Source organism: Gambusia affinis, linkage group LG13 (genome assembly GCF_019740435.1).
Source record: "Gambusia affinis linkage group LG13, SWU_Gaff_1.0, whole genome shotgun sequence".
Taxonomy (NCBI): domain Eukaryota; kingdom Metazoa; phylum Chordata; class Actinopteri; order Cyprinodontiformes; family Poeciliidae; genus Gambusia; species Gambusia affinis.
In genome coordinates this window covers 3,203,461-3,230,641 of record NC_057880.1, presented here as the reverse complement: position 1 = coordinate 3,230,641, position 27,181 = coordinate 3,203,461, and the positions used below count along the sequence as shown (strand labels likewise).

At 37.6% G+C, this 27,181-nt stretch overlaps 2 protein-coding genes across 4 annotated transcripts; one reads left to right on the top strand and one right to left on the bottom strand.

Moving 5' to 3' along the window:
• The first annotated feature begins 903 nt into the window (after nt 1–903).
• On the top strand, nt 904–13,516 carry lnpk (lunapark, ER junction formation factor). Of its 3 annotated transcripts, none has more exons than XM_044136552.1 (15): nt 904–1,037; nt 2,196–2,273; nt 3,774–3,815; nt 3,996–4,046; nt 4,130–4,266; nt 4,491–4,549; nt 5,547–5,587; nt 5,783–5,866; nt 5,956–6,007; nt 7,141–7,239; nt 7,654–7,746; nt 7,977–8,082; nt 9,498–9,568; nt 9,655–9,825; nt 11,317–13,516. In XM_044136552.1, the coding sequence occupies exons 2-15, from the start codon at nt 2,247–2,249 to the stop codon at nt 11,484–11,486; spliced, it is 1,203 nt and encodes a 400-aa protein (XP_043992487.1). In that variant the 5' UTR covers nt 904–1,037; nt 2,196–2,246; the 3' UTR covers nt 11,487–13,516. The 3 variants fall into 3 exon arrangements, with proteins under 3 accessions (XP_043992487.1, XP_043992486.1, XP_043992488.1); XM_044136551.1 differs by having other exon boundaries at nt 907–1,037; nt 7,138–7,239; XM_044136553.1 differs by lacking the exons at nt 904–1,037; nt 2,196–2,273; nt 3,774–3,815; nt 3,996–4,046; nt 4,130–4,266 and adding an exon at nt 4,055–4,073 and having other exon boundaries at nt 7,138–7,239.
• Nucleotides 13,517–13,692: 176 nt separating this feature from the next.
• Nucleotides 13,693–25,456, bottom strand: chrna1 (cholinergic receptor, nicotinic, alpha 1 (muscle)). The gene is given in 10 exon segments (XM_044136878.1): nt 13,693–14,833; nt 15,355–15,479; nt 17,039–17,153; nt 17,251–17,474; nt 19,456–19,693; nt 21,002–21,112; nt 21,523–21,567; nt 21,848–21,990; nt 25,325–25,433; nt 25,436–25,456. Coding segments are annotated over 10 exon segments (1,260 nt in total). The 3' UTR covers nt 13,693–14,704.
• Nucleotides 25,457–27,181: the final 1,725 nt, after the last annotated feature.

Here is a 27,181-nt window from a genome sequence, read left to right as displayed (position 1 = left end):
TATTTTTCTAAAAAAAAATCCTTATATTTTTGGTTTCTTTCCTAGATCCAGTGTGACATGTGCCTGAAGTGGTTCCATCAGGAGTGTGTGGGAAGCCCAAAAACTGAAAAAAACTTATCAATGCTTTGCGTGTTTGCCTTAGGTTCCTGAGTTTGCTGTGGTGTGCTAGTTTATGCATGTTGTATAATGGTTAATAAATTGCATTTTAAAAACTATGTTTGATGTAGTATACAAGAAATTTCCTCAATCCATTAATCTGTCATATTTCACATTAGACCGGATTTACCAGAAAGTCTACACTCTCATCTTTTCAGGAAGTCTTAATTTTTGTGCCCTGCTATCAGCCAGCAACCATCCTCTTATATCAGCAATGCAAAATTATAAATACACACTACGTGTTGGAAAACTGTTTGGTGTCTTGCTTTTATTTGTCAGGCTTAAGTGACAAAAGTTGGAAAAAGACCGATTTTCTTGGCGTTTAACACAAAATAACGCAAAAGCGTAAGAAGACCTCGTCTATTTATTTATTTTACAATTTTGTAAACAGCTGCCGATTAAACTGAATGTTGCAACCTTGACATGATTATATGAGTTGTTTTACCGAGAAATCGATCCGAAGCGCCGTGAAGATAAGATCCGCCCGATCCACCTCTCTGGCTGCAATGCGCGCTCCCGACCGAGGGGGAACAGATTTTCACAGGGGAACAGAATTGCTAACAATTATGAAACATAATTTAGCAAGTATTTCATTTGTATTCCCCAGCTAATATATATCTAATACGAACGGGTATTAGATATACGAATATAAATTAATTTGTTCCCATGTTATAGAGGGGAATTGATTATTTCAGGTGGCTAAAATATATGCCACCTGATATATATATATAAAGTCTCTCACTTTGAGAGGCGGAAGTGACGTAAAATTACTACGCGGCCCATCCGATCTCATAGGTTTTGTTGTGTCAGTTAAATGAGGTTATGTCGCGATATTTTGCCTCTTTAAGAAAACGGAAATAAACTCTACCACAAGGCAAGAGGTAAGTATGGCTCAGAAAGACCAGATAAAATGGCTAAGTGTTGTGTTGTGGTGGCGTTAGCAGGCTATTGGTTTAGCTAACCTACATCACCAGTCACCATTGACTCTTCTGTTATGAGTTTGTTTCTCTGCTGCTGGAAGTGAAGTACTAATCACCTGCGAAAAGTGTTCCGTTTCGTTATTACATGGTATTTTTCTGTGTAAAATGAAGAGACTGCTGCTGCATTGTGAATATGACGTTTATGTCCCCTTACTGTTTTTGGAATCGTATTGGAAGTCAAAAATAATATTGATACAAAGAGAATTAGTGCAAGACTCATTTAGGTCACGAGGGAATATGTTTGGCATATTTATTAGAAAACATCAGGGTGTGTGGGGTTTTGTTTGTAGTAAACACTTTATGTTTCTAATCCTGATGAAGCACATTATGTAGAACTTTTTCCTCAAGACTGATGGAAATAATAATTTTAGAATCCCTTAAACCTCAGTATGTCTGATATTGTAGATGGAGTTTAAAATGAGAAAAGGCTGCAATGAGATTCTCACAGTAAATCCTAAAGTACCTAGGTAACACATAGATGATCAAAGGTGGAACAATTTTATCCATTTATTTAAGATTTTAATTTCAATACAAAGGTGTTTTTTTTTCCAATACAAAAAACATGAATCACTTTTTCACACAGGGCCATGATGGTTTGGATTTTTTTTCTCCTTTAATAATGAACACCTTCATTTACAAATTGCATTTTGTGCTTACTTGTGTTGCCCTTGACTATTTTTTAAATTGGTTTGATGTTCCGAAACACTTAAATGTGACAAACATGCAAAAAAACAAGAAATGAGAAAGGGGGCAAACACTTTTTCACACCACTGTATCTTCCACAAGACCATCTTTGTAAACACGTCCAGATTTGTCTTTACGATATCACCCCTACCTTGCTGTATGTTTGTCCAATGTGTGTGTTGTATTTTCAAAACTTTGTAAAAGGAACTTTAAGCAGTGGTTAAATACAGAAAGTCCTAAGGGAGGATTTCTTAATCTTGACGTCATGGAAGCTTACATGTGCAGTTAACCATTAACTAAATAAAATGCTACGACTGTATAGATTGTGTTTTTTCCCTTTAAAAGCATAAAACGTGAAACCTTTCTGTTTTTCAGTGAACCTGAAACGTTAGTGACCCAGAGGAGGCCTCTGTCTGTGTCACAGTTATGGGAGCGTTAATATCTCGATGGAAGGTTTGTAAACCTTTAAAAAATGTTAGTCTAACTTAGAAGATTGGATTTCTCTGAACATAAACATCTTGTACCACTAAGAAGATGACAGCTGTGTTTCAGCAATATCATCATAAAACTGACAGTGACATTGGAGGTAGTGGTGATGATTCGTTCATTCATCTACGTGGTTACCATCCATCTTGGCCAAGAGCCAAGGCTTTCTTGGCTTCTGATTGTTTCTTTCTTCAATCCTCCACTATTCATACCTCAGTAGGATAGTAGTTGTGTTTAAGGGAGTGGTCACTGTAGATCAGGGATTGACTAATAAATAGCATGTACTTGTATTGTGTTAATTGAGTTTTATTAAATTCAGACGACCCCAAAGTGCTTTAAACAACATTCAGTCATTCACACATTCACATGCTGACATTGTCAACCTATTGGATTGTCCTGATTGCAGGATGAACATCTACCACCATTGCCACTGTTGCCTCAATGTAACACAAAGTTAAAATGACTTTATATTGGCATTAGACAAAGTGTGCCTTAATATCTGTAAATATTCGTTTATTTGTGTATTCCTTGAAATTAAAAGCTTTATATTCAAATTCAGCGCGTTTTCCTTAGTGTTTGCTTCAGCAAACGGAAATTATTTACATTTTAAATAGATTTGTCCACCTTTCTTGGGCTTGATTTTCAGCACTGAGGCCAATCTGCTAAAATTGAGTCCTTTTTGTTTATTAACGACTGCCACACAGAAAGACTGTTGTTTGACCTGAAGGAAGGGAGAAAAAGAGAATTTGTCGACATACACTGCTAACTTTAGATAGGGAGGATTTGGCACTAATGTGGAAGATTTTGTCACTGTTTTAATTTAAGAAAATTATATGTGAACAAAGATGTAATCTCAGGAAAACATGTTACAAAGGGCGAGGAAGGGAGTGTGGAATTAGGTTTGGAAAAGTAGAGCAGAGTGTCTGCACAATGTTGAATTTATGAAACACTTTGTTTAGCAATGAGAAATCCACTGCTGATTTTCAGCCTTTGTAACCCTTAATGCACTGGGGTTGCCAAAGCTGAAAATCAGCAGTGGATTTCTCATTGCTATCCTTATTTTAGACATATGATATTAATGAAATGAAAAATCATTTTGTCAAGGAACATTAAACATGTACTAAAATGTACAAAAAATGTGATTCACAAATACACTGTGATAAAACCACAGTGTACATATTTAGAAACCCACAGTATGAGGAAAAACTTTGATGTGTCAAATATTTGTAACATGAACGAATCATCACCACAAAGCACATCTGCTTTGTGTTGTTGTCAGAGTTTATTGAATTATGAATATCAAGATGAAAGGTGGAGATAGGGGAATGTGAGCTGTTGAACAGATGCACAATTTTGGAATTTACATTCATGCAAAAATATACATTTTGTCAATTTGCTTTATTCAGATGTTACTGAAAGATTCCTAAACAAATGAATTAATGAAGCTGACATTTATTCTCGTTCCAGACCAAACAAACAACAGTAGAGGAGCTGGAGAATCTGGAAAAGGTACTGATGACATAGTTCTATTGGACTCAGTAAAAGTTGCATTTGTGATGCATTCTGGATAGAACTTAACACAAGCTTCAGACTCTACTAAGTGTACAATGTGGCTAGAAAAACCTCTAGAAAATGAATCTTGTATTATTTTCCACCAAATTAAGATTATAATATTATTGTCTTCTATAGGAGATTAAGAAGCTGGAGGAGTTCAGAGGCAAAAATCAGCGATTACAAAAAGTAAAGGGAGAAAACCACCGAACATGAGTAACCCTTAGTTGTTTGTCCTTTGACCTGAATGATGTGCTTCTATCTGTCTGCAGCTCTGGGTCGGTCGCTTGCTTCTTTACTCGTCTGTCCTTTACCTGTTCACTTCTTTCACCGTTTACTGTCTCTACCTACCTGATGAATGGCTACAGAGACTAGCCATGGCCCTGCCTTTCTTTATATACCCCATACTGTGAGTCTTGTTTTTCATTACCAATCCAAACAGTCTTTTAAATATCACTGTGTCCTGTTGATATTTTAGATTTCTCCTATACTGTTTTTTCTGAATTGGTTTGAGTGCAGTTGATGAATTTAGCAAGGCGATAAAAACTGAGGCAAGAGCCCCAACAGACGAGTTTGAAAATGTTGAGTGAAACATTAACCTCTGTCTTAATGTCTCGTTTCCATCTTTTCCAGTGTGTGGTTCATCAGGAAGCTGCTGCTTTTCCTGTTTTCCAAACTCACTGAGAGGAACAGTAAGTTCTCAGTCAGTCTTCTGAGGTTCCTTTCCTTCATTGTGTTTTTTTTATAAACCAGTAGCTGCATTTCCATTGACAATATAACTGCACAATTTGACATTTTGAAAATAAATTAGCTTAATAAAAACACATAAATAAAAAAAGCAACTTGTTTTTTGATGAAAAGTTTTGGTATTAGGATTTTTTTTTGGCTGTATTAAAACTGGTTTATTTAGCAATAGAAACACTTTTTTTGCAACACGAGTCACATGATCAACATTCTGATGTTGCTACTTGAGGTGCACCAATTTCTCGGCAAGCTTATTTTCTGCATTTGGCCCACCAGGTCATGTGGGAACACTTCAACATGTTTACAGTTAATAATAATTATCCCACTGGTGCCAACTCAGCAGTTTTCTTGCTATGTTGAGCAACATAAAAAAAAAATAATTGTGTCAGCCAAAAACTGATTAGGCTTTTTAAAAGATCGGTGACTGGCCAAAGAAACTGCAATTGGCGCACTCCTAGTGCAACTGTGAGAGAGATTTAAAAATAATCCAGAGAATGACATCGTCTGATTTTTAAGTAATTTGCATTTTATTGCATGAAATTTGTATTTCATACAATAAGTTGAGGTGTACCGATGATAAAAATTCCAGACCTTTCCATTCTACAGTATGTAGTTGGGTAAACATGTTCCTTATTTTTCCTACTTCATATTGATGTAATTATTAATAGTTTAATCATTGAGTCATTTAGATGTATTATGATTATTCAGTTTCATATTAAAGAGTGAAAAGAGCTTTTGGGAATAAATATTTTGTCACTTAGACTCTTTCTAGTTTTGCGACTGATATATTTCCGTTAATGAAGCTGACATGGATTTAACTTCATTCTGATTCTATCCATGCATTGTGTGGAAACGTCAGTGGGACATTCACATCCATTTCACTAAACATGGCAGATATTCAGTCAGTGAAAAACCTAACTGAAATTATTCTTGTTCTTCTTTTAGATGATAAACTTGAAGATCTGAAAGCTGCCAAGAAAAAAATTGTAAGTTGTGTACGCTTCACATTGATTAATGAAATGATATTTTAGTCATCATTTTCAGTGAGTGTTGCCATGCCAAAAGCTCTAATACTTGGTTGGTTTCATTTAATAAACCTTTTGGTTATTGAATGCTTTTATTCCGAATGTGATTTATTTTCTGACCTACAACCAAAGTTTCCTCTGGTTTTCTGTGTCCAGCTGGAAGAAGTGATGGAAACGGAGACGTACAAGACTGCCAAACTAATCCTGGAGCGCTTTGATCCTGAAGCTAAAAACAGACATGTAAGTGAAGAGATCTTGGACTTTTTTTATATGATCTATTTACCTGCTGCCATGTTTTTGTTTGTATTTTACTTGTGTTTGTTTTGTAGGGACTGGAGTCGACACCGGTGGGTCCTCAGCTAACTCCCAGACCTGGTCAAGGTACGGCAGTCAGAGCTATGCTGTTGGCTGTTTGTGGAAAAATGAGCTGTAGCTAGAGATGGTTAATGGCTAGCTAGAACCAACCAGCTAGTTCTAGCTATAGCTAGTAGGAACCAACCAGTTCTAGGCATATAATAAATTAGCATAATAAATTAGAATATCATTAAAGTCAATTATAAAAGTGAAACTAATACATTCTATAGATGCATTTCACACAAGATTTTGTGGTTTAAACGTTGTATATATATATATATAACTTTTGATGATTCTGGCTTATCGCTAACAGTGAGGGGAATTTTGTCTCTTTTCAGTTCCCAATCAGCTCTTATTTTACTGTCCCCTGCAGCCCCATATATTAACATTACTTGGCAAATAGAAATATTTAAATGTTAAAATATTCAACGTGTTCTTTTGCATTCAGTGTTTCATATACTTATACTTACTTAAATTTTTGTATTCTGTTACAAAAGATTCTTACTTTTGTATAATATTTTAGTCAAACTTTAATGTTTTAACAAAAACAAACGAATAAAACACTTTGTTTTTACGGATCAAGAGCTAAACTGAGTTTTTCAGAGTTGGTCTGGACTAGTGGGGGAAAAAAAAACTTGTGAAGCTGCCTGTTGCTCAGGAGAAACTGAAATCAGGGAATTGGACTGTTTTGGCTCATGACCCGGATTCATCTTCTGGAAGCACTGAGTCCTGCTCCAGTCCTCACCTTCTGGGACAGAGCACTCTGAACACACACATTCTTTAGTATTGAATTTGTTTTTCTTCAATAGTTCTGACTTGTGCGAGATGTCAAGTCAGAACTCTTCCACATGGCTGTGCCGGTCATTCCAAAGCAGCCATAATTTTTCTGGAACAAAAAAAATTTGTTTTGTGTGACGTTTACATTATGGAGCTGAATTTTTCACACTTTACGTCAGCTGTAAGCCACAATCGTGAAAATAACAGAAATATTTGTTTGAAAAGCATACCTCTGTGTGTTATAGAGCTGCAAACTGAGAATTACTTTTTGAAATGCGGATTAAAGTTTATTTCAGTGACATGACAGTTAATCAAATAACCTGGATTCCTGAATTGTGCCCTTAGATCAGCAAAGGAAGTGTAAAGTTGTGTCTTTTCAGCAGAAATTCGTCAAAGGGGTGTGAGTATGAGAGCCATGGGCTCTTTGGATGTCACGGGAATGACTCTGTCACCAGGTACACGGCCTCAGATGGGACCAGTGGGTAAGAGGATGTTTTTCTTCTTTGTTTGCATATAAACCATCTATAACATTACCAGAGCATTCATCTAGTTTATGCTATAGCTCAGTAGGACGATCCACATATTGCTGCAGCATGGCCAGGTGCCTCATCTAGGCCTGAAAGATCAGGATTGTGAACTGCTGTAGTCTGCTGAAATTCTTGATGCTGCTACCTTAACTACTAATCATGTCAGATTTATGTAGCTGTCTATGAGAACTTGAATCTCTGACCAACATCACACCCTTGAGGTTCTAGGAATTACAGATTGCATAAGAAAAGGGCAACTGGAATGAACAACTCATTCAACTTTAACTTTAACTTAGTTAAAGTTTCCTTTACATTTTGAGTGTCTTTTGTCAGCTTTTACTTTTCCATCAGATATTGTTTCTCTGTCAGCTCCAGGAGGACCTCCAGATAAATCCACCCCCAGCACTTCTATGATCCATGGAGGTGTGGAGAGGACACCCTGCACCCCGATTAGAGGTGTAGGTAGGTTCCCGTGAACTGAAGAATATTGCATCTGCAGGACCTTTATGTACGACTTTCACTTTCTGAAGCCAAGTGACAAAAAATATAGAATATTCATTCTTTCGTGTGTGTGTGTGTGTGTGAGGGGGGGGTTTAGCCATATGTGTTTTGATCCATTAGTTTATGTATAAAAGTAGTATGTTTGGATTTTCCTGTAATTATTTCCGTGCATTTGGTCTGTTTGGTTGCAGGCACGTACTCCACTGGTCCTCCATTACCAAGACCTATTCTGCCCAGAGAAAGAGGAGCAGTTGACCGAGTCATTGAGTATCTGGTGGGAGACGGACCAGAGAGAAGGTAGAAGACCCATTATTGACTTCTAATAGATGAGATTTGTTATTAAGCTCCACCATTGCTGTCTTAACCAAATTCAAACGGGAAAATCATAGAAATCCTACAAAAATCCTGTTTTCTTGTGAAAACATAGGAGATAGGAGACTGTTTTAAAATCTCAGGGCTCATTTAAAATGGCTGCAGTCCTAGGCTACATTAACACAGCAGGTGTTAATTCTCAATTCCCATTATTTTACTGAAATCCAATTTTTATTAGATTTTTTATGGTTGTTCATTCTATGACTGCAGTCTGACATCTGTGTGAACGGTTTATACAATCCCAAAGAGATCTTCATGCGCAGAAGAAAAACGTTGACTGTTTACGGAAGTAATATTGGATGAAGCCATTTCTGGATGGATTTTAAAGCTTATTCACTAATGGGAGCCAACAGTACTGTCACAAAATCATAACGAGACACAAGAAGCTAACAAAACGAAACTTTCTGTGGAGCGTTGACTGCAGCTTCTGTAGAGAAGTCATTTTGGATGTGTTGTCAGAGATAAGAGTGCTGGGATTTGGGATGTGCTGCACTGGCACAGATTTCTTTCATAAGTTCATAATCAAAATTTTCAGCCATTATTTACTTCTAGATTTATAGCATATGACTTCTTGCTGTGCAATGTTGGATAAAATGCAGCATGATCGTTCATAATGCAAACTAACAATGAAAACTGTTGAATACTTATCTGATTCAGTTCCACATGTGGACGGATGAAAAGATTGCATTGGGCCGTTCAGACTGTCATAAAAAAGTTGAATTTAGATAAATTTTAGGCAAAGAAATCTGACTTGAGTCATATTTGCCTGCTGTGTGAACGTAACTTTAGTACAGAACTAAATTTTAAGTATAGTCTGCAGATGTTTGAGTTGTCTGGAAAATTTCAGAAACTGTTTCAAGACCGGTTTTGATGTGTTTGAGGTCATCATTCAGTTGGAGCAACTACATCCAAGTTCTCTAACTTTTCCTCAAATCAAGAGTGAAATAGTTGGAACATGAACACAACTAGGTGTTCCTGTGGAAAATGACCCAAATAAACTTATTTTATTTGAATGGAAAATTAAAGCTTGAACTCAGTTCCAGTAATGGAGCTGAACTCGGCCCTCTTGGACATTTGTAGATTGTGCTTAAAAGAAAGAATTTGATGGATAACCAGCCAATTTAGATACGATCTGAGAAGAATTGTCGTCAGGTGTGTTTGTACAATTTAAAGTCAGAAAAGAAACTTCTAACACTGACTTCATTTGTGTGTAATAATAAATTCTGTACTGCCTAGTTTTGTTGGCAGCTTTCAGTTTGTTTCTTAGGAACATTGCATTAAAAGAAGAACTAATTCCGATGAACTGACCATCCATTAAATCTTCTGGAACCTTGTTGCAGATATGCCCTGATCTGCCAGCAGTGTTTCTCTCATAACGGCATGGCCTTGAAAGAAGAATTTGAATATCTTGGTAAGATCAAAATCACCCACTGAATTGGTCACGTCTCGTTTGCGGTTGTTAAATCTCGCTTCCCGTTTTCCGACGTCTCCCATCAGCATTCCGTTGCGCGTACTGTTACTTCCTGAACCCGGCCAGGAAGACTCGACCTCAGGCTCCCAGACTCCCTGAGTTCAGCTATGAAAGGAGGCTGAGAGCGGATCCGTGCTCTCCTGGACCGTCGCTTTGCTTCGAGACGGACATAGAGGAGACCGCTGCCCCCAGTGGAGGTACCAAGAATAACAGATATTTGAATACAAACGGGAGAAGCCAAAGGGGTGACCTGGAGTACGAAGATTAAAGTTTATGTGATACCTGTTCTTTTTTTTCACCCATGACCCAAACATGAGTTGGATGAATTGAAGACAGATGTAGGTTTTACCTGAACCCCACTAATCAAGCTCCAGCATTGCTGTCTTAACCAAATTCAAACTGGAACGTCATAGAAATCCTACAAAAAAAACAAGTTGTTTTTTTGTTGGGACGTTGCTTTAGTCCCAACGGGTTGTTTTCATCCTTTTTTGTTTTAAAGACACTTTGCATCTATTTAAAGTGCTTCTTTTTACACCTGTCATTATACCACTAGTTTAAGCTTCTGCTTTGGACAGGATGGTCTTTCTTATGCTTGTCTTTTCTTACTTCCTCCTGTCCTTTCTATCTTTGTCCCCTACATTATTAACTACATTATATCCATGTGTCCTTTCTGTCCTTCCTCTCTTTTCTGTCCTTTTCTTCTTGCTTTTTTCCCCACTTTTCCTTCTTGCCTTTCTTCATCCTCATCTCCTTCCTTTCTTTCCAACAGTCTTTTTTGGTTGTCATTCACTTCTTCCCTTAAGAAAGTAAGCTTCTTCTACTTACTGTCTTGAGGAGTATATAGGAATTTTTTCATATTTTATGTTCCAGCTCATTTATTTCCTTTCTTACTTCTTCACTATGTCCTGTCTTTTTCCTTTTTTTTTCCTGGTTACCCTTTCTCTTTCTTTGTTCCTTTCCTTTCTTATATACTTTATTATTTCTTTTCCTTCCTTTTGTTCTTGTTTCTGTAATCCTACTTGACATTCTTGTGCTTCCTAATGTTCTTCATTCTGTTCTTCTCTTTACAACAGAGATTTGTCCTTGACAATTGTTTGAAGGAGGAAGAAAACACAAACCGGAAAACTAAAAGTTGATGTTGAAGCCTTTAGCAAATAATCAAACTTTATAAAGTTAATACAGTAAAAGAAAACTTAGAAAATTGCTAAAGCCACAAAATAATCCATCAATTTTTCAGTAGCTGGTGGATTGCCAGCTACCACCCTCTAGTGGTAGCTGCGATGTATTACAAACAGATGTAAGCATTTTGATGTTCTAATTAAAGTTTCACAAACCAAACCCCATCTCTATTTTACTGTTTTTCAGTACCAACAACATTTTGATGTTTGATTTTTGAATCTTATTTTATGTAAATATTAATTTTAGAACAACTCCTGTGTCTTCATTTACCAAATGTGTAAAAGCAGTAAAGTAATGAAATGTTTCTATTGTGTTACGACTCATTTTTTGCATTTTATTTGATCATTTTGGACAGAGAACAGCTGGTGGTTTGGATGGAGGGCGGTTTGGGTACGCTCTTCATCGCTTCCTGTTCAACTTTTGCCAACAGGAAACAAAAAAAGTTCTCATGGTGACTAACAGGTAAATAATTAGTTTGTTTTATCTCACTGAATACATCTTCTCCACAGCTGAGGAACATCTGGGTCAAGATGACAGGGAGTCTGAGGAAGAGAAGGAGAACGTAGCGGTGGAGAATCGGCAGAACGAGGAAGAGGAGGAGAAGGAGGAGGATGAAGCAGTTAAAGAAGAAGAGAAGGAACTGGACCAGAGCCAGAATGAAGAACCTCCAGCAACATAGAGAGCGCTGAGATGAACCAGATGAAGAGCAGCCATGGCAGATGGCTCCCATGGCAACACAACACTGAAGAGCATGCTTTGTGTTGGCTGAAGTGACTCTGGTTTGGTGGTAATGTGATTTTAGGTTTATTACATGGGTGGAAAGTGAAGATTCAGGCTGATTATTGATCCTGTCAGTGATGCTTTCTGGGAAATCAAACCTCCATCTTTCATTTAGGCTATTTGAAGATTTACACAATAAAATCATTATAGGTTTAAAGTTGTAGAATACTGAAGAGTTGATGATCCAACTGGTTCTGACCCATCAGTTTTAAACGATCCACACAGGATTTGATCTCAAACCTGTTATGATGCAGTTTATCAAAACTCATTTAGTCTATTTAATGAAACCTTTAGGTTTAGTGAACTGCAGTGACTCCATGTGGAAAGTTAAGACCATTAACATCAATACATCCCCTATTTAGGATTATGTTTAAGACAAATGCATGCCTTTGATTTAATTCTGCTGAAATAACTTATTTTCTACATTATTTCATAATAAAATGAGCAATAGAATATTTTTTTGAATGTTTCTCGATTTGGTTTAGGAAGGAACCTTTAGGGTCCTCTGAGGGTCAAATGAGTTTTATTACTGTTTTCGAGTTGACCTAAACATAATTTTATAGATATATCTCAAAAAATTAGAACATTGTCAGGAAACTGGACCTTCATTTGAGAGACTTAAATTCTTATAGATTCATTAAACATGGAGAGAAATTTTTCAAGCCTTGTAATTTTTTATGATTACAGATGAAAAATCGCTTGAGTGCAGAGTCTTGGAGTTTTAGAGTTAGAATATTGCATAAGATCAATTAAAAAATATTTAAGCTTTTCTATCAGGTCTTGACTGTGACTGAACTGGTGGACCACGTTGCTTCTTTTCTGTTTCATACTGCTGTGTTTTGTCATGTTGACCCAGTTCAGGCCCAGTTCAGACTGGTTGTCTCACGTCTGAGTCCAGAACCCTTTGATATGAAGATGAGCTCCAAAATGAGTCTAATACAGCTATTTCCTCAAACATATCAACTCTAAGGTGATTGTTGATTTCTCTCCTCATTGGTCTTGACACAGTCGTTTGTTCCAGAGTAGAAAACACTCAAATCCATATTCTGAAAGCAATTCTCCCAATAATAATCAGTTAATCAATTAGGGCGTCATGGCTGCTCCTGTCTCTCTGGAATCTTGTGGAAGCAGCAGAGTTTATAGTCAAGCTTTCATTTGTCATACAAGATTTGTATTATTTTTTTTCAGTTTGTCTTCATTACATTCTTCAATTCTGTGTTGTTTTTTTGTCTTTTTTTTAAACACACGTCTTAATACACAACACTGGAAGTGAAAGAGGATGTACTTTGGATGTACATATTTAGAGAAAGTTGTTGGATTTTAGTTCAGAAACTCAGTAAAGGTGTTTTCTGAGTTGTGGAAACTATGAAATCGAACCTCTTTGTGCTTGATGAACTCTCACTCATATTTATCCTCCTTCAGGGGACAATTTGCCAAATGTTTTACTGTTTCTTTCTATATTGTATTAATTTATTTGTGTTTTATTTTTGTTTATATTTGCAGTCTGTGTTTACTGTGCTGGTACTATCCGTTTCAAAGAGCCACTTGCCATTGTGACTGTTTACTGCTGTTTTAAACCCAAATCTCCCTTTTACCGTTTGTTAAACAGTTTACAGTTTAACTTCATCATTTAAATGTTACTAAGACACTTCTAAGAGATTACTTCATGAATTTTAGCTTCACTATTTGCAGAAAGGCATTGTTACTTCATAGATTTTTTTTTTTTTTTAAACCTGGATAGGAATTTCTGAAAACTTTCCAGTATTCCTTCATTTTACCTGCCCTCGCTGATTGATGAGTGATTCACTGAATGCTGCCATTTGGAAAGATCTTTTTTAGTAAAATGCACGTTAGTAGGAGAAGCTTTCAATTCAAGTCTATTACTGAGTAAATTATTACTTTAATAAAGTTCTTTGCTGTATATTTTCAGTTACTTTTGCTTGGTTAATTTATTGGTGCATTTTTGATTGCAAATCCAAAACATTTTCAGCAGAAGAGAAAAAAAAAATTATCTTTGTCTCCATAGATTCAGTGTTTTTCATTTGTTTTGATTTAGCTAAGTAAATCAATTTGCTACACTTTGAATAAATTTGTGGTTAAAACAAAAGAAAAGTGTCAGTGTTACTAATGACACTACGAAACACAAAATATTAAGTTTATGACATTTATTTCCACATCTACACAATAATATAGGATTCAGAGTTCCCTGTTTCAGTGGTTCCTTTGCCTGAGAAAACTTCCAAAGTTCAAATTAAAGTTTTTTTTCTCTCTTTCCTCTAGTTAACCAGGTAAACCCCAGTGAGATCCAGATCTCATTTGCACTAGAAAGAGAAACAAGAGAAAATGGATTCCCAGTGAAAGTGCAATGTTAATCATTTGAGCTGAATGTTTCAGCTGAGAACTGCTGAAGGTAAAGTCTACAAAAGAAACCTTGGCTGAAACATTAGGGGGGAAAAACTTTTCCGTTTTTGCTTCAAAATCAAAACTGTTGGCCGAAAACAACTGAACAACCTGATTTTAACACAAAAACATTTGACATGGGAAATATTGGTAGAAATATGATAGAATAAGTTTCAGATAACTAACTTCTTTCTCCTGAATCTCAAATAGGATTTTAATTACATGTAACAGTATACACAAAAAAGTAAATCATAAATAAGTCAGGCGAAACCAATAAATAAAACTTCCTGGTTAGGAAATATTTTTGCCTGCATCAGAAGATTATTAGAACACAATATTATAACTGTCAAAAAAAACAACTAGAAATAATTATTTTACACATCAGAATAATGATACACCCTGCATTACCAATAAAGTTACAATAATTATCTAATAAAATCCATCCATGACAAAAATTTTATGTATTTATGAATGGACAGCCAACTTACTGCTGAAGTTTTATCCGTCTTAGTAAAAACACAAACCCTCTAAAGTGACTCAAGACTCCAGGCTCCTTATAGCGTTTCAACTATCAGCTCTGCCTTGGTGTCCCAGAAATGCCACACAGACCGAGTCAATATCACAACCTCAACAGGGTCCACAAATGAACCGTTCTGATCCCTCTCAAAGCACGGCTTCTCATTTTATTGTACATATCCTCCTTTATGGGTTAGGTTTTCATAGCGTGTTGAGCTCTATTAGTCTCCCAGCGAAGACGGCAAGCGTTCCGATGATACACACGGCCATGAAGACGCACAGCAGGATATGATCCAAAACCATCGCCACGAACTTCCATTCTTCTGCCGCCTACAATGAAGTGAGAAGATGTATATCTTTGGGTTTAGGTGTCTTCAAACTTGGCAACATTAGTAAGGAGCAATTGTCTTTCTGGTGGCAGAAACTGCAAAAGAAAACTGGTTTGCAAATGATTAAAACTGTATTTCACAATAATAAATGTTCTAAGTTTTTTATTTGAGAGATATGCTACTCTAAGGTATCTGCTGTTAATTAGCAGCTTTCACTCTTTAACAACTATGTACTTTACTTAGAAGACTACATGCCTAAAAGAACTTGATAATGTTTGTTATTTGATTCTATAATATTCAATTTCTATTCTAAATATGTTATTGATCAAGAAGAAAAGTGTTATTTTTTTGTAACTCATACTATCTATGTTTCTTGAATGCATCACTGCAGATGGTGGTAGCTATAAGTAAGATGGATTCTCTGATTTTGTGAAGAATCCTTCCTTCCACATTCGTTTTCAGATCCTTCTTTGTTTGCCTAAATCCAAAATGTTACCATCAGATGTGCAGACGCTGTCTTACATTGTTAGATTCCTCATCTGATTTCATGGTTTCAGCAATGTACTTCACTCCTTCAATGGCACTGCGGACATCAGGATTCTTCATGATGGGAGACTTATAGGTTACACTGGCTGGGGTGGGGTTACCTGTAGAGGAGAGACGGTGGTTAGTTAGTCTGCCATTTTGGTAGGGATTGTAAGACCAGAGTGGATGGGAAGACTCCTGAACTAGAAGGATGAATCAGCCCTTTATTAATAGCAACCTGTCAACAAACAAACTTCTTTAGGTGAAGCCATGAAAAATCTGAATGATGATAAGGTTTGAGAGAGATTACATTTTTACCCAATAAAATATGGACCCATCTCTCAGGTTCTGTCATGTCTTTACAGTGTTTTTCCCACAGTGATTCTTAAAGACATAGGTTTGTGTGCTGGAGACAGCTACTTTTTACTTTAACCCCAGACATCCTTTGTGGTTCTCAGCTCATCTACATTTCTTTCCATCTTAGCCCTATAGCAGAGCCACATCTCCACTCTGAGGCCCTCCTGGATGACCAAACTTCTCACCCTATCAATTAAGGCCCCGAAATACTTCATTCGAAGTGCTGAAATCGGTTATTGTTGACGTAGACACATGATGGAAACTATTCTCTGTTTGTCTGATGAACTTGACACCAGACCCTTTTCGAACTATTTCGACAGAGATCTCTGTGAAGTGTTGTGTGATTGGTCAGAAGTTTGTTGCTGTGCTTTATGCTGAAATGCATTCGGACAGCAGTGTTGATATTTCTCTTCAACTACTTCGCTTCCACTGTTTCGTTTTTGCATCTGCAAGAGACATTGATATTTTTGAGGAACATTTATCTGATGAGGTGAGGAATGATGCACGTACGATTCTTCACTAAATAACTCCCATATAAATATAGGTGTTAGTTAGATGATTATGCATCATCTAGCTTTATTTAAACCCTAGTCGATGCAGGAGGTAACACCTCCTGCAAATGTTTAATAACACCTGGATGGAAATTGCTAACGTCTTTGCTTACAGAAGAAGCTGTCTGTAGTCTCTTCTGTCAGTCTCCTCTTGCTGTGGGTGTGATGATGTTGCAGGAATAAGACTCTACACGTTACAGACTTTGGTTGAACAGCAAAGCTTTATTACAATACTGTAGCCTCAGTCAGCACGACTCAATTGCGAGGAAATTTTGGCCCAATCATAGTGAAATTGGACAGCACCCCGTTCATAGGGTTCTGGCCAACACACTTTCTCCCCAAAGTTTACATTATTACTTGCCTTTCTTCCTGATGTACGCATGTTCTGGTCACGGTTATGGGATATGGTCAGCCCGGTTTTTTGGACTCAATGTCTCTTTTCTCGGCTAATTTTCTTGCACATTGCCGAAAAAGTCCTCATGTGTGATCAGACACTACACCCTCTCTATGAGAATTTTGTAAAATAAAGCTACGGGAAGGTGAGGGGGGAACCCCTTTTGAGTAGTGGCATGAATTATAATGAATTAGGAGGAGTGTCCCTCCGGTGGTCTGCACCGTTGTATGAAAGGTGTGTACAAATATGGACTGTCAGAAACCAACCAACTCAACTGTTTAGCTTTGGATGAAGCATATCAGGGCCTCATGGGTGTACTTTCTTTTTTACTATCAACTTACTTGGTTATGTGCTACAGTGTTTAGAGTGGGTGTCTTGCCTGAAATATCTGATATGTCCATGTCAGTAGGGAACAGTCTCTTCTGGCTGATCTCCTGACTGGGTCGCTTCATTGTTGAGAAAAACATCATGTTTGGAATGGTTTCAATGAAGACCTAACAGGACACAGAAACAAAAATCTGATCAAGTTCTGCCTCTTATGGAACAGATGCATCATTTCTCACTTTCTACCACAGAACAAACAGCATGAACCTTGCGGATCCATGCAGGCATGGTGTGTGTGCTGGGCGAGCGGTGGTGTGTGTTGATGACGATGACCGTGATGATGATGGAGGCGATCACAAAAACCATAGTGAAGAGCATGTATTTCCCTATGAGAGGGACAGCGCTGGAGGTGGAGGGAATCAGCTCAACGATGACCAGCAGGAAGACGGTCAAAGACAACAGGACAGAGATGGACAGGGTCATCTTCTCGCCTTGAGTCAGGGAGAAAAAAAACCCATTACGTCTGAAAACACAATGCAGGTAACAGCAAAACCCCTCCACACACTATACTTTCATCATGTTGAAGGTATGGTGTAAAGTACCTATGTTTTATAAAGTAATTAAATGAACAAAAAAGGTGTTTTTTTTGCCCTGTCATTAGGAAGAGTTTGTCTGTTTGGCAGTATTCTGTTTCCCTCTCTCAAAACCTTTACCATAAAACAAACTACAGTGGTAGTAACAGGAATTACAAACATCAGCTGACTGCAATCCACAAATACTTGAGACCCCCTCTAAAAATGCTTGTGTTATGACTGCCTATTTTGATAGTTCTAACACTAAGTAGACCGAAATATGCTTCAATACACACAGTGGAAATCCTCTTAGCACTGTAGATGTTACTGTAGAAGATAACATCTACAGTAATCTTTACCTCTGCTCTTGGAGAGCAGATTGGTTGCACCAACCAATCTTGTACCTCCAGGATTGGTTGTATCTTTGAGGTACAACCAATCAGTCTCAGGGAAAATAGATGGCGCTCCTGATTTGGCTACTTTGCAAACACCAGCCAGTTGCATGTCATGTAGCATTGGACCTTGGTAATTCAGCTACCTAAGCTGTATTTTCTTTAGAATATTCTAGGCATGCTTTACAAAAACTAATCAGTCAATAGGTGGGTTTTCTGTAAATAATTTAGAGTTGCACTCCACAGGAGAATCTGCAAATATTGAATCACGAGAAGGCAGGGCTTCATTGTAGCAGCATAATATCAGCCAATAATGATTTAAGTTGTAGTTATTCATGTTTTTGTGGCACTTTATTGTTTTGTTAAAAGTTCTATGAACTCTAAAGCATGTCATCTTAAATTAACAATCACAGTGAAACATTAAGGACCATAATGGATAATTGACAGGTCAGTTTCTAAAGGAACAAGTTGATTCAGTTTCAAAACATTTATGATGAGTAAAACACATTTTTGTGCTGCTTTGACTGCAATAATTGATGTAATTGCACCAAGTTACTCTTCCCACCCTTATCAATTTGTTATAACGCTTCAGTTCACTAATGTTTTCTTTTTTTTCTGCATTGATCGTGAATAATAAATATCTGCCCATCTGACATTTTTTGTTTACCGTGAGACACAAATTGCCACTAAGATAAATACACATACATATCTGTGCTTTACTTTTTCCTTAATTCATAAAAGTAGTCTGAATTACACAGATCTGGCCTTTTTATACATATATACAAAAAAAAAAAAAAAATCATGACATACATAATCTATTATAACAACGAATGGTAACAAGAGTGTTCAGAAATATTTTAGGCACATAAAGAGTCAATGTTACATCCTGCAGATGCCATTGTATCAATGTGCCAAGTGACCTTTGACCTCATTTGATTATTTTATCAATTAGGCAAAATCAGGTGAAAATGTCAGTATGAACAAATCCACATCTGAGATTTGCAGACCAGGGGTTGGGTTTCAACTGTGGGAATGACAGTGATGTAGATCACGTCATTTTGAGGTTCCTTCAGGTCTAGAAGATCTAAAATATCTGATGGTTATTGATATTGCTTCGAGTAGACACCCTCTTATTTTATTTTAAAACTTCAGTAAGCTGGCAAAAGTCAAAACAATTCTTTTGGAGCTTCTAAAGTTAGAAGAAATGTCTGGCAACAATCGTTGCCGGTGGGATTAAAGGGGTTAATATGGCTTTTCTGCTGGTTCTGTCGTCATTTTATAGGTTAACTTTTCTGTGTTTTCTTTCTTTTAAAAAATGTTTCCTTTCCAGATTTCCACATTACCTTATGGTTGTTCTGCTTTCATGTGTTACACTTTGAACCTCAGCAAACACTCTCTTTAAGAATAACATCAATACATGCTTCTGCAAATTCATTGTGAGAACTGTGAAAATGAATGATTCCATTAAATCGTAAAAGAAAAAGGGTACTGTTTCTACATTTACATACCTGAATCAGTAGGGAGGTAGAAGACGAGTCCAGTGAGAAAGGAGAACAGCATGCAGGGAATTATGACATTGACAATGAAATAAAGGGGAAGCCGCAGCATCAGGAAATGGTAGGTGATGTCCAGATAGGGCGTGTCAGGGCAGCATGTGTAGTAAACCCAGTGTTTCCAGCTCCTGTAGTCCTTCAACACCCATTCACCCGACTCCATGAAGTTACTGAGGTCCGGTCGGTCGTTGTCCTAAAGCCAGAAAGCAAACTTAAGATATGCAAACACACATTGAACTTCATCACATCACACCAAGCATCAATGTATTTTATTGGGATTTTATTTGTGAGCCCAACATAAAGTGGTGTATAATTATGACTTAGGAGGAAAATTGTGGCTTGCAAAACATGGCTTCCTTTTTTTTTTTATCTATCACCTTTACTCTGATACTGCTGAACAAAATCAGTGCAAGCAACTGCTTGACAGAAGTCACATAATCAGTAAAAGGAATTCACCAGAGTGTCAATTAATCTCAGTGTAAATTCAGCTCTTATGTGTATTTCTCTTAGCTGTTGTGAAGTTCCTGTTTGTGAACCAACAGCATCACGAATCCCAAGGAACACAACACAAGTCAAGTCAAGGCTTGACATTTTGTACCTTGAACACACACACAGAGGCAGATGGTATGGGGATTGTTTTTTATTTTCTTTAACAGGAGCAGAGGAACTGCTGCTGTAGTTACTGGATTTATGTGCAGGGCAATCCAGAAAGAAACCCTGTCAGAGGATGCCAAAGGTTTTGGAATTAGGATGGAGGTTCAGCTTCCAGGTAGAGTGGCCATTGCCTTTCTATGTAAGTCCCCTCAATTTTTATTTCCCTTTAATGCTCTGTCTGGGAGTTCTCCCATTGAGCTTGATTTCTCCAATTGAATTTTAAGGGGTCCAATCATCAAAAGGAAAACTTGTGAATGATGAGTTTCTGCAATGTTTTAGAATTGTAGACTGCCTACGGTTGTATTTAGACAATGGCAGCGGAGGAAGTGAACAAAACTATCCAGTATGTGTCGGCCGTGCTTCCAAATATTGAGCCATTAAAGTCTGGTAAAGTTCATCAAGGCGGCACATTGCATCTGTCACAGCCAAACGTTAGCGACTGGGTTAAATTAGATCCACAAAATGCACTTTCCTTTCTACATCACAACTCTGCACTAACTTGTGATGCTCTATCACAGTGGTCTCCAACCTTTTTAGTACAGCGGACCGGGCCAAGCCTTCGTAAATTTCCTGCGGACCGGCGAAGTGTGTTCGAACCAGGGGGTGGGGGGTTGAGTGCGCGTTGTGAGCTGGCGCATGACTCAAACCTCGGCATCCGGTGTACGATTTTCAAAATAAAAGCTCCTCCATACTCAATACATAGAACGGACATATTTAATTATTCATTGGGGACCACTGCTCTATCATATACATTTTCAAACACACAGACATTTCTTTGAACAAAGACAACCAGTTAGCTGAAGCTGAGAGTAGATGCCTGTATAAACCAGAGCAGCAGTTCTGCTTACTTGTTGTACAGAACTAAGTCGGGTTTCCATATGTCTGTTGAAGGAATTCGGATCTTTTTGATTCCTCCATAAGCGTCTGGATCCCACTGCAGGTTCACATCTTTCCATTGCTAGGATAAAAAATGGGAAGACATCCCTCCAAATAATTCATCTGTTTATTTATTCTTCCCCAGGGGATTGACCTTATCAAACCAACGTCATTTGTTATAGATCAGGTTGATCTATTGATGATGAATGATGTTCAGCATAAATATTCTGGATTGGATGTGTATGGAGGGCCAAAATAAACTTGATTGCAAAGCTAGTGGAGTTCATTATTGATCTTAATAATTTATTGATGTATTTATTCGTTTAAAATAAATACATAAATAATGGCCCTTTTGGCCCTCCATACATGTGTATCAGATTCATGTTTAAAACCTTCCTTGTCATGCTACCCATCCTTGAAATGAATTCATAAAATGTTCTGAATTAAATACATTATAGCTACACACAGGTGGACAACACACAAAACAGCTACCTGTCGGAGACGGACATTACTGGTCACAATCTGGTTGACTTCATCCTGAGAAAAACACAGGAACAACATCAGAGATAGAAATGAACTTGTTGATCTCAAGATCTACTGTCCTGCAGCTTTTAGATGCATCCCTGCTTCACTACAGCTGAATCAAATGACTGAACTGCCTCTTCAGAATGGTTTCTAATCACACCATAGCCTTCTGAATCCTCATCTAATCATGAAAAGCCAACAAATCTCCACTCCTAAATGCTGGTTGTAAATTTCCAATATTTTCCAAACTGTTTCCACTTTTGGAAATACACTGGGAAACTTTTAGCCTTACCACACTAATAAGTTGGATAAGCTGCAGGCCCAGTGTGACTACTACAGCATCACTGAAGTGGTTAACTGGGCGAACCACTTTGTTATAACGTTGAAACAGGGTTTTCACCAGTTTCGTCTCGTCTTCTGAGCAGGATCCCAACCCTGAAACAAAAAGAGATAGACACAATTTCAGTTATGGCTTGCCCAACTTCAGGTTCAAGTACATTCAGAGGTAATGCCCGCCTCTCACGCCCTTCAGAAATATTTTCACAGTGAGAGCTGAAGTAAGGAAATTCTCTTTACTGTGGTTCCTGCTCTGAACTTTTCCTCGATTTACAACCAGCGATCTGAAATCCTTGATTTCAGAAACATGAGGACTGAAAACAGGTGCAGAAGAAAAGCAGGATGACAGGACACTGTCTGACCAGAGGCAGGCAAGGACAAACAGAGCAGAGAGCTTCACGGCAACACTGGACAAGTGACTGACATTCCATGTTGGTGAAAAGCCTCTCCACTGGCTGTCGCTCAATCAAATCGGTCTCCATAGGTTGTTTGTGGATCTAATCTCAGCACTCAGCAGGTGTTTGGAGCAGCCGGCTCCGGCCAGCAAATTGTCATGAAATGAGTTTCAGCTTGATATGAGTACACATAAAACATGTTTAACACCTCTCCATACTCACAATGCTTTGTGTAAACAGACTTAGATGTTTCCATCCCGACTAAATGTGCTTCCATAAACTATATGATGCCACTGAGTCAAATGGCATCGACATCGGAAAACAGGTTAAACAGAATTGAGGAATACAGTGTCATTTAAGCAGTCATACCCCTTAAGCTTCTTCACATTTTGTCACGTTACAACCTCAGACAAACACCAGTGTTGTTGTTATTTGGTGGATAATGTACAAAGGACCTTTTGTGAACATTTCTGTAGACGGTAGCTTGAAATTATCTGTGGAAAATTTGACCATTCACAGATTTGTTTGAATAGCACGTCTACAATGTTCGACAGAAAATGCAGCTCGGAAAGCAATGCTGCTTGACACACTATTGGCTGCATTTGCAAAGCTGCCAATTCAAAAGGACCAATTAGCTTTTGCGGTAGTGCCAAAGTGGTTTGCATTGCGTGTGGTAATGCATATTAATGTATTTTTTGGTGTGTGAACTACTAAAATAGGAAGTTCTAAGAGTTCTTAGAGGGATCTCAAATATTTGTGGATTTTAGCTATTTGAGGGTGAATGTGGCATCTAATCCCTGCATTCGCTGGGTATCTACTATAGTGCATAAATGGAAGGAAAATTATGGACTGCCCACCTAAATTCATAGACCTAGCGAGAAGAAGCCTGTAGTAACTCTGATGTCTAACTGGGAATCTGAGGTGAGAATTGAATCTGACTAAGCTGCAACACTTTCAGGTTGTGCTGAACTTTACAGTACCTTTTGACTTGTACTACTCTGAAGAGCTTTAATGTAACAAGCCTCATTTCCCCAAATGTATTCCTCCTGGTTACAGAAATTTGAGTGTCTAAATGTGCAATGCTGCCAGAGGCATACCTCAAGAATATTGCAGTATTGTTTCAAAATTTAAAGACTTGCAGCCTTTTCCTTCCACTTCACCATTGGAAGCTACGTTGTGTCGGCACATGACATAAAATCTCAAAGAAATGCATTGAAGTTTGTAGTTCACATTATTTCATTCTTTACAGTAAGTGGGATGGTCAGTGCATTTGCTATGATAGTAAACATGTCAGACAGATCAGTACAAATGACCCAACATTCAGCAGTGGGAGCCAGGTGGCGTCCTATGTGTGCTATCCCGGGAATGTACTGGCAAGTTTCCTCCAGCCTGAGCTGGACAAACTGGGATCAAGTTTCATTAAGCCAGCAACAGAGAACATGCACATGTACCCTGACACATGAAGGTTGGGTTTCCTTCTATACGTTCTGTTTCAAGTTTTTGTCAAAGATCAGGAGGTCAGGGTTGGTGTAGTGTAGTGTACATTTCTTGTATTTGTCATTATCCTTCCAGGTTGATATCTGCTTACATCCTGTTTGTTGTCAAGTCCGTGTTATTTTATCCAAGAACAGAAATAGAAGGGAAGAAGAAACACCTGGCGCTGTCAGTCACTGACCGCTCTGTGTTGCTAGTTGCTGGTGTTCTACTGCGCCAGCAATGGGGTGACAAAACGGTGAAGGGGGGGCTTTAGATGTCTCTCTGTTCCAACGTAGCTGATTGAATCCAGTTACTTCCTCTGCATGTCAAAGTTCTGCAGAGGTCTGTTAATGAGCCGTCATTTTGTTCAGGTGTGCTAAACCAGAGAAAGCTCTAAAACATGCACAATGCTGGATGTTGAGAACTGACGTTGGTCACCACTGCTCCAGACAGTATGGTATTTGTTGTCTCTTGCCTCCACCATTTTAAAATTGTCCCCCTTTTGAGTAATTTGGTTTGTCTTGGAAATAAATTGTGTTAGGAAATATGCAAATCATTTGTAAGCATTTGAGAATACCACAACTGCTGAACTGTAAAATGCAGATCTCTGGGTCTGATTCTTAGTCTTCTATCACCAAAATACCGGATGTCTATTTCATCTTCTGTGGTTAGTATAAACTAAATATACTGATCAAATCAGAGCTAATATAATGCTGCAACAGAACAGATTTTTTGGAAACAGTTTAAAATAATGAAACTCTGTCTTTATTAGTTAAAACACATAAGGGAACTTAGAGTGTTTTTTTGTACAAACCACCTTAGAATTAGATAAGAAGAACATTTTGACAAACCTAAACTAATTTATTATACTCTGATTACAATTTTTTAAAATCCAATTCCGATGGTTGCAGGAAGCAGAGTGTACCTCTATGAGACTAAAGTGTTACAAATATGTGACCTTAGCTATTTGTCTTTAAGGGGATGTCACCTCCAGTAAATTTCATATACAAATTAAGCAAAAATTTTTTAAATCCTTAGATTTATATGACTTATATTTTCCCATACAAACATCTGCATACCTTACATACATTGTTAGTCATAGTACTTTCTGAAAATCATTAAAAATGAATATGCGTTTTTGGATTTTTACCATTTTCTGCCTACATTTTCATTGCAATATTTTTCAATTTATAAAGAAATGTCATTTTCTCAAAGGTATGTATCAGAAACATCTTGGACTAAGACTGTTTTTCATATTCTACTTGTTAGATACCATTTTGTACAGTTTGGTTAGGGTAACTCTCCCCTGTGTCTGACCACACTTGATATCACTACATATATTACAGTGAATATGATATGTATCTTTAACATATAAATTAGATTCTTAGGTCACACGAATACCAGTTGTTTTAAAAATGAATTCCTATAAAAACACATCAGTGACCTCACATGGTTTCTAGGATGAGAAGAGTTCTGAAGAGACTCTTCAGAGTCTCTGTTTTCAGAACCAATTGCCAAATTCCTTAACACCAAATTACTCAGAAATATAAAAAAATTCTTACCAGAATATGCACAAAAAATCCATGTGATAAAAATCAGGACCTTATGTAGGTGCATATCTGTGCCGTGAAAATCCTTAATCCCACAGGAAACTGTTGAAGTGTGTCCAGTTTGAAGATCTCAGTGTGACACATGTACTAAGTATGCATCGCAATAGATACACTGAAGCTGTAGCGTTCAACGAAGAGCTGCAGGGTGTATGTGGTAAGGTGGATCAGTCCAGGTTGTGAACTCTGAGCTCTTGCTTTTAATAGAAAATACTATGCCGCTTCCCCAACCCACCAACTTCTCAACCACTCACCAAACGTCCAGGCAGGAAGACAGCTGGGAGGGCTTGTGTTTGATGTTAGCTGCTGAGTTAAAATGGAATCTTAGGATTTACGGTTTGGCTCCTTCAGTTAGTGACAGGTTTTGTTCATGGTGTTCATGTTGGTTATCTGTTAAACACAAGAAATCAATATGTCTTTGTGTGCATTTGTTTATGGAATACTGTTAAGGTAAAAAGTAGTAACAGTTTTTTTTCTAGAAAACCCGCTTTATCAGGGTATAGATATATTTCCATTTTTTGGAAATACTCACTTAACCTCTACTGGATTGATAGAAAGCGTCTATTGCTTCTCTTCAGTTATTATTGAAGAGAAGCAATATTGTATTATGTTAACACATATGTTTGCTGTAGGATAGCAAAGTTATGAAACCTTTGCCTCTACAGAGGAGATATAAGAGAGATCAAGAAACAGTTGCTTTAGGACACTTTTAGAGCCAGGACACTGACTCAGAGAGGCAGACAGACAGACAGCTGCGCCCTGCCACTGATGAAATGAGAAGCATGTCTGGGGACATGCTGTTATTGAGTGACATGGACACACACACACACACACGCACGCATGCACACACACACACGCACGCCTACTTATCAGCTCACGTGACATGAAAAAATTCATTGGGTTACAGTCAGACTGAACAACCGAAAAACTGAAAAGAATCATGGACAAAAATTAGCATGTGTCTTTTACTGTGTACTCAGCTTCCAGTAATCAGTACATAATAAAGGCAAGCACTATAGTCTATGACATACTGAATCAAGTGATGAAAAAAAACAAGGGAATGTATGCAGATCAATATGTGATGCATTCACTGACAAAATTAGTATGGGAATAAATGTGTAGTTCTTTATCATTTCAAGTGTCGTTATTGAACACTTCTAAATTTATGGCATTGCCTGTAAAACATGTCACAGAATTCCTCACAACATATTGTTGATATTTCGTTAGCAAATTACCTTAATGTTACTTTTAAATTACTCATACCCAGGCAATAAGTGATGAGGAAAACCCTATTTCTTTTTAAGTTGCCTATTTGCAAACAGCAGAGACTCAGACTCTGAGTAGTGGATGGATGTGGAGTAGGAAGAGTTTAAGGCGTGGCAGTGGCAGTTTCCATATTCCTTGGGTGCCCTATATGAGAAACACATCACATCCATATTTAAGCAGTCACACCATGGAAACACTTTCTGAAGTTACAAAGACACATTTTCTACTTTAATGATGACTGTTGATGCCAATTGCAGGTTTGATCGCAAACTGAAAATACTCACTCAATAATCAAAATAAGACTCAGACTGTGGAAACGCAGGAAGACATAGAGAGAGTCTTCTATCATGTCCTTTCTACTGACCCTTACATATGTGCTGAATTCCTTTGTCCCTGTCAATGTAGGTTCCTGTATTGGCTCTCAGTGGTGAGCTGAAAATGGAGGTCTCTTGTACATTTTGATTTTTTACAGAATGATTTTGGTAAAATCCATTGCCAAAATCTGTTGTGGCATCTGTCATGTTTGTGGGAGATCACATCTTTCCA

Bases quoted from the DNA above. Each gene is read 5' to 3' on its own strand.
- lnpk (XM_044136551.1), top strand. From the start codon at position 2,247: ATGGGAGCGTTAATATCTCGATGGAAG. The intron at 3,816-3,995 runs GTACTGATGACA...TGTCTTCTATAG, and splicing joins AGCTGGAGAATCTGGAAAAG to GAGATTAAGAAGCTGGAGGA. The intron at 4,047-4,129 runs GTAAAGGGAGAA...ATCTGTCTGCAG, and splicing joins AAAATCAGCGATTACAAAAA to CTCTGGGTCGGTCGCTTGCT.